The sequence below is a fragment of the Dioscorea cayenensis genome, chromosome 7, assembly GCF_009730915.1.
Source record: "Dioscorea cayenensis subsp. rotundata cultivar TDr96_F1 chromosome 7, TDr96_F1_v2_PseudoChromosome.rev07_lg8_w22 25.fasta, whole genome shotgun sequence".
NCBI classification, from domain to species: Eukaryota; Viridiplantae; Streptophyta; class Magnoliopsida; order Dioscoreales; family Dioscoreaceae; genus Dioscorea; species Dioscorea cayenensis.
Window position 1 is genome coordinate 24,751,165 of NC_052477.1, and position 12,034 is coordinate 24,763,198.

The window sequence follows — 12,034 nt, forward strand, 5'->3', positions numbered from 1 at the left end:
TCCCGACTACTACTTATGCATTTATGCCACGAAGCGGTGGAATCGGTGGATCATCTTTTTCTGCAATGCAATTTCTCGTTGGAAGTGTGGACGCAGCTTAGAAGTGTCGTCCAGTGCGGGCCAGCTCTGCCCTGCATTTGATGGCGCCTGCGGGATCAGCGGAATGCCTCATGCGTCTGTGATCCCACGGGTTGGGGACTGGGGTGATTAAAGCTTTTGTGTGGGCGATTTGGCTTACAAGAAATGATGTTATTTTTTCTGCTAAATGTGTGTGCCCACATGTTGTTCTAGTTAGAACTGATCACTTCATCTTATCATGGTTCTCTGCAGCTCCAGAGAGATTGAGATCGACGCTTGGGGATTCTATTTTCCATCTCGGCAGCTTAGAGTTCACTGGACCCTCACTCGAGGGGGGCAGCGATACCTCTTACGTCTGAGGAGACTCTGGATGATGTTGTGGGGAAGTGCTTTTCTCTTTGTTTGGGTCAGGAGGAGACCTGTTGTTCCTCCTTTTTGTTGTTTCTTTGTGTTCCACAGCTAGTGGACGTACGTCAGATGTGTTCGCCTTTTCCCTTTTATCGAATTCACGTGGCTTATCCACTTTTTCAAAAATGCTTATCCAAATGGATGTTTGCAATACAATCATAATGACGGTATTTTAATAGAGAAGCAAGGCGAGAGAAAACAATAGAAAGGTCTGATTGGTCCCTATCCAGTTAGCATTAAAAAATTCTGTGTGCCAGTGAACTCTTGATCTAGTATAGGTTTCTTCTGAAAAGTGTTTGCCCCCACTAAGGAGGCATGTTTTGAAAATTTGCACACGCAAAATAATGGTGCATGTGTATAGGGGAATTAATTATACCTTTTATCCACATCCTGATATATATATATATATATATATATATGTATATATCTTATGTGTCTCTTATAGTTTTTTCATTAGGTTAGTCATAAAAATAAATTTGAGAAGATCTTAATTAATAGAAAATGATTTCGTTAAAATAATTGTTCGTGCTCCCAAACAAAACCATGACCAATTATTTTTCTCAACTATTTTCATACCTTTAGAAATTTATTTTAGAACAATAATAAGAAAGAAATGCGGTCATTAAATTCTCTGCAATCATAAAAATATATTTTATATTTTGAATGTCATCAAAATGAACAAAACTGTTACTTAATCAGTTGAAATTTTAGTTATTCTTATTATTTGATAGAAAGGATAAATAAGTTTTTTTTTTTTAAAAAAAATAGATATTCAATTGATTATATTTATAAAGAAAGTAACTAATAAGTTTCTATGGAAAAGCACTTCTAAATAGTAAAATACTTTGTAAGGGAATTAAAGTAATTTCGAAAAAGGCACGTGACCTCCATTGATTCATTAGGGCACATAAACCTGGCATAACAATATGTACCGATTTGGGGTTAATTCCTCATCTGCTCCGAAACCTTAACCCTAACCCTAACCCTAGTCAGGAACAAGGGATCAATCAATGGCGACGATAAGCTTGAGGAAAGGGAACACACGGCTTCCGCCGGAGGTGAACCGTGTGCTTTACGTGCGCAACCTCCCGTTCAACATCTCGAGCGAGGAGATGTACGATATCTTCGGCAAGTATGGAGCAATCCGCCAGATCCGGCTGGGCACCAACAAGGACACTCGCGGCACAGCCTTCGTTGTCTACGAGGACATTTATGACGCCAAGACCGCAGTCGACCATCTCTCCGGCTTCAACGTCGCTAATCGCTACCTCATTGTCCTTTATTACCAGCAGGCCAAGATGTCAAAGAAGCAGGACACTAAGAAGAAGGAGGAAGAGATCATGAAGATGCAAGAGAAGTATGGGCTATCATCCAAAGATAAGTAGTAGTTTGGTTGGTCTCTCTGCCACTCTTTTGTTTGTGTATCTCTTATAATGAATGGATTTGACTGATGTATTATTGACTTTTTTGGATTAGAACTCTGGTTTTGCAATGATATGTTACATTTACCATAACTTGTTTGATGAATTGTCAGCATGTTCTTTTGTTTTGTGGTTGCTTACAAAACTCCCAAATTTGATATGCGCTATATATACATATATATTATGTAATCTAGTTTGATTGATTGGTTGATTTGATTGCAATCTTGTTTGACAAGAAGTTTTGGTGTGAGTTCTATTGGCTTGACTATCAGGGTAGTATTTGATCTTAGTGATAGCCATTGTTGGAGATGTATTGTGTATATTTTGTGTATAGATTGTGTATATTTGGAGGATAATTTCTTTTAAGGATTTGTATGTTAACCTAGGGTATGTGGAACATAGGTTTTGGTGAACGGTTGAGGAATACAAGGCCTCTTTATGAAGTTCTTAAGTTATGACATGAAACAAAGGAGGATGAAACTATTATCATTTAGAGTAGTAAGAGTTTGAAATACCAACCTCTAATGAGAACACTTTCACTATGTTATTGAAGTATTGATGTTCTGGCCACAAGTTATGAGCTTATATTTACAGTAATATTTTTGCTTAGAAGTTTAGAAGCTGGACCTGGCTTTTCAGGACCGAAGCAAATTCTTCTTCTTCTTTTTTCCTGTTTGGTTAACTTGTTTAAAAAGATGTAAATTTGATGCTTCTTAATTGAATGAAAGGTAAATTTATATGTTGCAGTAATGGAGATTTTTCATTATTGCAAAATATATTGGAAATCCTGTCTGAGCTGCATCTTTTTCTGTATTTTTGTGTGTAGTGAGGAATCTTTGATTGCAGTGTTTATGATACTTGGATGATTGTGTAGAACATGCTGATGTCTGATGTAGAAAAAGTGGTTCAGCATGTCATGAAAAGAGTTGGTTCTAATTATTACCTATTCACAAGAAGGTTTACATAGGAGCTAACTTCAGATGCATGTAAAACATCAATTTATGATGTTAGCATTTCCTTTGGCAGTCTATTTTTCAAATTCTTAATGTGAAGCAGCATACATCAGTTTTGCAGCATTTTCAGTTGAAAGTTAATTAGTAAGAGTTTGAAATTTGTTATTCCATCTGTGTATCAATTGCTTTTAAATGTAAATATTACTCATTAATCAAGGCTAAACCAGGCTTCTGTTTGGAAAGATGTGGTCATCTATTGCCTTTAGTTGTGCATCATTAACATAGTGGCTGGTTTTATAGCAATATAAAGTGATGTATCACACATAGCTATGTAAAGTGATGTATCATCCAATTGTTCTGCTTTTTGTCAAAAGATGTTAATAATTGTTGTGAATGATGCATGGCTTGAAAGCCCATAAAGCAGGTTGAACCCTGTTTAGCCCAGAAAGCAGGTTGCACCCTATTCTTTTTCTCTCCTTTTCATTTATTTCAGGCTGAAATATGTTCTGCTTCATCTCTTATCATTCTCTTAAAATTTGCTGTGATTCTCCTGGGATTGCACAGCTAATTCAAAACCTTCACCCTTGCATCGCCTGGAGATCAAATGTGATGATTCAAAAGTTAAAACTGATGCTGAAATCCTTTCCAAGAGAGAATTCCATTGCTGATGAACTAGCTGCTTATGGTAGCCGCAACCCACATCTTTCTCTCTTCTTCAGAGGATTGGATCGTCCGAAATGGATTGAAGACCTCTGCATCAATCGCCAACTCTTCTTTTGTTTTATGTTTCTCAGTTCTTGTTCTTTTTCCTTTTCTTTAGCTCTAAGCTTTTTTGGTCTTGAAAAAAAACCAAGGTTCAAGCTTTCTCAGAACATCTATAAGTGCAAACAATAAAAACTGGGTTATTAATATAGTAAAAATGTTGTCAGATAAACAGTGATTGCAGAATCACAATTCAATGGCATAGTGCAAGATGAGCTGCAGAATGGAAGCAATGAGATGGTGGAAAACTCCAGAAGCTGAAGAAGATTTTATTTTGAATGATTGTACTGTTAACTTTATATTCATGCACAGTAGTGTTATATCAATTGTCATGTTTTGTATCTAGAAAAGTCTAGTTAAGTCTTAAAGTTTGGTGGCTACTACTGTGTTAAGTCGGTGATGTGTATGTTCATGTAATGATGTATGTGTGTATGTTTATAAATGTGATGACTGAGAGTGTCTCAGTGTACAAGCAAGTAATGTTTGTTTGAAAACTGGAAAAGTGAGAGCATTGCTTTCGTTTTGTGTGAACCTTTGTGTGTTTATTTTTTCTGTGTGTCAAGATTGAAAGTGATTATGATTTGCTCTCTCAAATCCTAACACTGGTATCAGAGCTAGTCAGGAAGAAGCAGTGATCGTTCTCTACATCAAATGGCAGCAAATCCAGCATCAGATGCAGTTCAGCCTCCATTACCTATGTTTAAAGGAGCAGGCTATGAAAGGTGGAGCACTAAAATGAAGACCCTCTTCAGATCGCCGGGTATTTGGAAGGTTATAGAGAAGGGACTATTGACCTCAGGCGAAGCCTCTCAGATTGAGGAAAGTCAGAAAGATGATGCTCGGGCATTATATCTCATTCAACAGGCTGTAGATGATTCAATTTTTGACAGGATTGTTGGTGTATCTTCAGCAAAGGAGGCTTGGGAGCTTGTTCAAAAGCTATATCAAGGCACAACTAAGATTTATGTCAGTAAGAAGACAAACCTTACGACAAAGGTTTGAAGTGTTGCAGATAAAGGACAATGAAAGCATACATGAGTATATTACTAGAGTTGTGACAATTGTGAATGAGATTAAAGCCCTTGGGTACAAGCTCTCAGAAGAAGAGGTGGTTTCAAAGGTGTTGAGAAGTTTGTCTCCAAGATTTGATTATGTAGTTGCTGCCATTGAAGAGTCAAGAAACATTTCTGAGCTTCAATTGGATGAACTAAGTGGCTCATTACAGGCACATGAAGCAAGGATGGACAGACTTCTTGATAAATCTGAAGATCGTGCATTACATGTCAAGGGAGAATCATCTGGTGTCAAAAATGCAGAGAAATGGATTCCTAAAGGACGTGGGAAGGATGCTAAAAGAGGCAGAGGAAGAGGAGCAAACTTCAGAATTACAACACAAGACTAACACTTTACCAACAAAAATGCAGTCCAATCCCATATATGCAAAAAGTATGGCCAAGGCCAATTGCTGGTACAAAGATAAAGCTCAAGAGAAGAATCTGTTCTTAACAAGTGATAAGAGTATTGGGAGTGACCTCGGCAACCTGTTCATGGCTCTCACAGGAGTCAAGCACTTGAACCAGTCAATGTGGTTGGTGGACAGTGGCTGTTCCAACCACATGACAGGAATGAAGGATCTTTTTCAGACCTTAGATGAATCTCATCATCACAAGGTCAGACTTGGAGATGATAAGGAGATTGAGGTTGCTGGGAAAGGCACAGTAATTTTCAACACTCATGATGGTAAGACTAAGCTCATACCAAATGTTCAGTTTGTTCCTTCACTGGCTCATAATCTCCTCAGTGTTGGACAACTGATAACATCTGGGTATGAGGTTATGTTCAAGGGCAATTCTTGTATAATAAGTGATGCAAGAACTGGAGCTCAATTGGTGAATATTCAACGTACCAGCAACAATATGTACCCTCTGGAGTTATCAGCAGTCAATTATGCAGGAGTGGCTGCAGAAAATCTTAATGAATCGCTCAAATGGCATGTTAGGTATGGTCACCTGAGCTCTCAAAATTTGCAAATGCTTAGTCTGAGGAAAATGGTCATTGGGTTGCCTCAACTAGAAAAATTCAGCAAGTGTGAATCTTGCATTTATGGCAAAATGTCCACAAAGCCTTTCCAGTCCGATGTAGCATGGAGAGCTAAAGAACAACTGTAATTAGTTCATGCAGACGTGTGTGGACCCATGCAAGTGGCTTCTCTCGGAGGTAATCGTTATTTCTTACTGTTTATTGATGATTTTACCAGGATGCGCTGGGTATATTTCATTAAAAATAAGTATGAAGTATTTACATGCTTTCAAAAATTCCTAGCTCTAGTTGAAAGGCAATCAGGTTTGAAGCTTAAGGCATTGAGAACTGATAGAGGAGGTGAGTTCTCCTCTAATGAATTCAAGGTGTTCTGTGAAAAGAATGGCATTCGAAGAGAGTATACAGTGTCCTATACCCCTCAGCAAAACGGTGTTGCTGAGAGGAAAAATCGGACACTGGTTGATCGAGCTAGGAGTATGTTGAATTTCAAGCAATTACCTACCTTTTTTTGGGCTGAGGCAATCTCTACTACAGTATATATTTCCAATATCTCACCTACCAAGGCATTGGCTCACGTAACTCCTTATGAAGCCTGGCGAGGAACTAAACCAAAGGTGAGTCATCTGCGTATTTTTGGATGCTTAGCTTTTTCACGTACTCCATCTCCTTTATTGGAGAAATTGGATGAAAGAGTTGTGAAATGTATTTTCATTGGCTATTGTGTGGAGGCCAAGGCATACAAACTATATAATCCTTTCACAGGCAAAGTGTTGATAAGTAGAGATGTTGAGTTTATTGAAGATGCTGCATGGTCTTGGAATTCTAGTGAAGACTATTCTCAAAGTGTGCAAAGGACTGTGGTGCCAGGTTTTTTCCAAGATAGGCAAAGCTTCCATTCAAATGAACAAAGTCCAAGAAGTCAAAGTTCAGCAGAATCAAGTCAACAGTCAAATGAGAGAAGCTCTAGTTCATTACATGAAGATCAGTCAATTGAAAGGCAAGCTCAAAGTGAAACTGAGTCAACTACTCCTATCAGAGTTCGTGAATTAAGAGACATATATGAGAGCTGCTCATTTGCTCTTAATGTCCATGATCCACAGTCTTTCAAAGAGGCTCAAAAATCTCAGGAATGGAGGGATGCAATGAAAGAAGAATTGGATGCTATTCATAAAAATGAAACTTGGGAATTAGTTGATGCACCTCCTGAAAAGAAAATCATTGGATTGAAGTTGATTTTCAAGACAAAATTCAAGGCGAATGGTCAAGTTTTGAAGCACAAAGCACGTTTAGTGTCAAAGGGCTATGTTCAAGAGTATGGTGTCGATTATGAAGATGTGTTTGCACCTGTAGCTCACATGGACACAGTTCAACTACTTTTGGCTTTGGCTGCAAGTAAAGGCTGGCCAGTATATCATTTGGATGTTAAATCCGCATTTCTAAATGGAGAAATCAATAAGGATGTTTATGTTGAGCAACCAAAAGGTTTCTCAATTCCGGGCAAAGAAGGCAAGGTGTTTAAATTGAAGAAAGCTTTATATGGACTGAAGCAAGCTCCGAGAGCTTGGTACAGTCGCATTGATACTCATCTTCTCAAGCAAGGCTTTCACAAAAATCCTCATGAACACACTCTATATAAGAAAGAAAGCATGGGAGGTGAAATTCTGTTAATATGTATTTATGTGGATGACATTATTTGTCTTGGCTCATCTCTTGCAATGGTGCAGGAATTTCAAGAAGATATGAAGTTAAATTTTGAGATGAATGATCTTGGCCTAATGACATACTTCTTGGGATTAGAAGTTGTTCAAGGTTCTCATGGAATTCATATCTCCCAAAGGAGATACACTGAAGATCTATTGAAGAGCTATAACATGCACCAGTGCAAACCTGTACCTACACCCATGAACTCGAGTTTAAAACTCCAAACACAAGATGGGTCTGGAAAAATAGATGCAGGTACATATAGAAGTCCAATTGGGTGCTTGATCTATTTGACCCATTCAAGACCAGACATCTCATTTAGCGTTGGAGTTCTCTCTAGATTTATGAATTCTCCAACCAAGTATCATATGGGAGTAGCTAAACGAATCCTCAGATACCTTGGAGGTACTACTTCATATGGAATTCTATATGAAAGAGGAATAGTTGGCAAGTTGGAGGGGTATTCAGACAGTGACTGGGCAGGTTGCTTAGATGACAGAAAAAGCACTTCGGGTGTAGTATTCAACTTGGGATCTGGTGCAGTTACTTGGTCATCAAAGTAGCAAGAAATTACAGCTTTATCATCCACAGAAGCTGAATATATTGCTCTCTGTTCAGCTGCTTGTCAAGGCTTGTAGATGAAAAGAATTTTAGAAGACTGGAATTCAGTGTTTTGAATCCATTTATGTGAAATGTGACAACAAGGCATGCATTGCCATAGCTCATAATCCTATTCTACATGGTAGAACGAAACATATTGATGTTAAATTCCATTTTGTTCGCGGTTTAGTTACAGATGGAGTCATTCAGTTGGAACACTGCAATACAGAAGATCAATTGGCGGATGTTCTTACCAAGCCTTTAACAATTCAGAAACATGTTAAAATGATAAGTTTATTAGGTGTTTGTGATCTACAATCAAGAGGAGGAGTGTTGTCAGATAAAGAGTGATTGCAGAATCACAATTCAATGGCATAGTGCAAGATGAGCTGCAGAATGGAAGCAATGAGATGGTGGAAAACTCCAGAAGCTGAAGAAGACTTTATTTTGAATGATTGTACTGTTAACTTTATATTCATGCACAGTAGTGTTATATCAATTGTCATGTTTTGTATCTAGAAAAGTCTAGTTAAGTCTTAAAGTTTGGTGGCTACTACTGTGTTAAGTCGGTGATGTGTATGTTCATGTAATGATGTATGTGTGTGTGTTTATAAATGTGATGACTGAGAGTGTCTCAGTGTACAAGCAAGTAATGTTTGTTTGAAAACTGGAAAAGTGAGAGCATTGCTTTCGTTTTGTGTGAACCTTTGTGTGTTCATTTTTCTCTGTGTCAAGATTGAAAGTGATTCTGATTTGCTCTCTCAAATCCTAACACAAAAATACGCTGTAACTCAACACATACAGAATGGTACAACATGAGATGTCTGAGACACTAATCATTTATAGTAAGAAGCACATGTGCAAACTGGCGTGTTGTCAATGTCCTGTGCATTTGTTGCGGGGGTTTCTTTCGTCGAAGATTGTCGACCGGTTATCACAGCAAATGAATTGTAATATTTTTAAGAGCTAGTGCATTTAGAGAAGATTGCAGGATGGAGAACCTCCCTTTATTAATGCAACCAAAAAGGTCAAAAGCCCACCTGGCGGATAAAATTTCTGAGGGTCCCCAGCTTTCCCATCGCCATTGCTATCTGACCATGTAATTAGCAACATTTCACGAAGACCCGACGCCCAAAAAGACCGACCAAAGTTTACGCCAAGGATCATGTGCAATGCTTACATTCCTTGTGAAAGTGCATCTTCTGCTTATTGTGACGACTACTGAAGGTTGCAAATCCCGGCCAATTGCTGCTCCCTGAGAGGCTCTGGCTGATGGCTAAGTTGCTGCAATGTTTATTTTCGTTTTTGTTGAGCAAAAAAAGTTGATGCAATGTTACAGTATAATTAGATTTGACTAAACAAACTATCAATCATATTATGGCTGCAAAGTTCCACAAGTCATATAAACAGAATCCTAAATACCAATGGAGCAAACTGCAGACTTTTGGAAACATGCTGGAAATTATGAGAACTTACAAAGAAAATTTTATATAAAGATAACTTCTATCCCACTAACATGGATCTCAATGTTCATGAAACGAATTTAGACCGGCCTTTGAAGGTGCACTACATTTCCTTAGGGCTAGTGAGAGAAGTGAATCGAGAAACCTTAAGAAGCTCGGATGACCGGAAGCCTCCAAGCCATAGAAAACACCTTTTTCGCTGGTGTCTTCCACATGCCGATAACAAATGGAAGACATCGACCTTGGCGCAGAGACTTTTCAGCTTAAAGATCTCATCATAGTGTGCCATGGTTCCTTATAATTAATCTTGTTATTGCATTTAGGACCCTATGTTATTTATATATTGATTTTAGGCATTGTTGCATTTATGCATTTAAGTTTGCAGTTATGACCCTTCTTATTTTATAAATTGCATATGTATTTAAAATTATGTTAGGATTATGTTTAGATAAGTTTGTTAGTTTGAATTTAGTTATCAATATCAATATAAAAAGATAGAAAGAGTGTGACTTTGTTGACCGCGTCAAAATTATCTCATCTTCTTTAAGTGTTCTTTGTGTGTTTTTCTCTGATTTTCCTAACATTTGGTACCAGAGCAAGGTTCGGAGTAGATACCAAAGATCATGTCAGGTTCATCATCAAAGAGTGAAACAACCGTCAGCACGGCAACATTGAAGACTCCAACATTGAAGGCTCCAACAAGAGACGGGACGGTGACCCTCCAGTATCCGTTGCTCCCGAAGAGCAACTACTCGGCATGGGCGCTCAAGATGAAGGTGTACATGCGTGCACAAGGCGTGTGGGATGCCATTGAGCCTATTGATTCGAATGAGGAGATAGAGATGCGGAAGGATCAGATGGCCCTTGCTGCCATCTATCAGGGTATTAGCGAGGAGACGCTCCTTGTGTTGGCTGAGAAGGAGACCGCTAAGGAGGCATGGGAGATGTTGAAGACAATGCACATGGGCACTGAGCGCATCAAGGAGGCAAAGATCCAAACTCTGAGAAGCGAGTTTGAAGGTCTACGCATCCGTGAAGCAGAGACGGTTGATGACTTTGCCACAAAGTTGACCACAATAGTCAACAAAATTCGTGCATTGGGCGACAAGATGGAGGAGGCCTATGTCGTCAAGAAGCTCCTTCGTGCTGTCCCTTCCAAGTTTATTCATATTGCATCGACGATTAAGCAGTTCAGCAATCTCCAAACGATGACCGTGGAGGAGGTCATCGGGTCGCTTAAAGCCCATGAAGAGCGATTGCTGGGTTATGAGGATGAGAAAGAAGAACACATCCTATTGACAAAAGCCGAATGGAAGGCAAGAGAAGAAAGTGAAGGTATGTCGAACTCGTTGAGAGGACGAGGAGGAAACAACTGGCGTGGGCGTGGGGGTGGACGCGGACGCAGTGATGATAGAAGTGGAAATGAAGGCACTCATCAAGAGAAGAAGTTTAACAAGACCAAGGTGAAATGCTATAATTGTCATTATTTTGGTCATTATGCCTATGAGTGCAGATCCAAGAAGGATGAGGAAGCCTATCTTGTGGAGAAACAAAATGATAATGATGATGAGTCGACGCTACTCATGACAACCCATCTTGTGGAGAAATAAGATGATGATGATGATGAGCCGGCGCTACTCATGACAGAAGTATGTGAGCGCTTGCAAGACATGAAGCATGCGACAGAGGAGATCATGTTGCATGAGGTGAACATCAAGCCTAGTGTTAGAACTAAGGAAATAGTGTATGAGAACAACTTGTGGTATCTTGACACGGGTGCAAGTAACCACATGACCGGGAGCCGAAGCTAGTTCTTAGAGTTGGACGAGACAATAGTTGGGAGAGTCAAGTTCGGTGATGATTCCGTCGTAAACATCCAAGGAAAAGGCACTGTAATGTTTCAGTGTCAAAATGGTGAGCATCGTCTTCTCATAGATGTTTACTTCATACCTACTTTGCGCAGCAATATTGTGAGTTTGGGCCAACTTGATGAGCATGGATGCGAGTAAGTGATTAAAGGAGGATACTTGTGTGTCTTTGATAAAAGGTAGAAGGATATTCGCAAGGGCGAAGAGATCAAAAAATAGATTATATATACTCAATGTTAAGGCAGTACATCCTGTATGTTTGCTCAGAGAACATGGAGATGTGGCATGGCTATGGTATGCTTGGTATTATCATTTGATTTTTCAAGCTTTAAACATCTTGACAAAGAATCCAGTACATCAAGAAAGGAGTAACCACATCGACAGTAAAAATCACTTAATTCATGATTGTGTTCAGAAGGGTGATGAAATGGAGGAGCAGCTTGCAGATGTTTTAACAAAGCCCCTTGGATGCCAAAGGTTCATCAAGCTGCGAGATGAGATAACCTGAAGGACATGAGAAAGACATAACGAGATTAAGGGGGTTAATGTTAGAATTAATCTTGTTAATTACATTTAGGACCCTATGTTATTTATATATTGATTTTAGGCATTGTTGCATTTATGCATTTAAGTTTGTAGTTATGACCCTTCTTATTTTATAAATTGAATATGTATTTAAAATTATGTTAGGATTATGTTTAGATAAGTTTGTTAGTTTGAATTTAGTTATCAATATCAAT

At 38.8% G+C, this 12,034-nt stretch overlaps 2 protein-coding genes across 2 annotated transcripts; both read left to right on the forward strand.

Annotated features, from left to right (window-relative positions):
• Positions 1-1,397: 1,397 nt before the first annotated feature.
• LOC120264524 (splicing factor 3B subunit 6-like protein) lies at positions 1,398-2,036 on the forward strand. The gene has a single exon (XM_039272337.1). The coding sequence runs from the start codon at positions 1,497-1,499 to the stop codon at positions 1,869-1,871; it is 375 nt and encodes a 124-aa protein (XP_039128271.1). The 5' UTR covers positions 1,398-1,496; the 3' UTR covers positions 1,872-2,036.
• An 8,013-nt stretch (positions 2,037-10,049) lies between these two features.
• LOC120265208 lies at positions 10,050-11,036 on the forward strand. The gene has a single exon (XM_039273093.1). It carries the CDS (start codon positions 10,050-10,052, stop codon positions 11,034-11,036), a length of 987 nt encoding a protein of 328 aa, XP_039129027.1.
• The last annotated feature ends 998 nt before the right edge of the window (positions 11,037-12,034 follow it).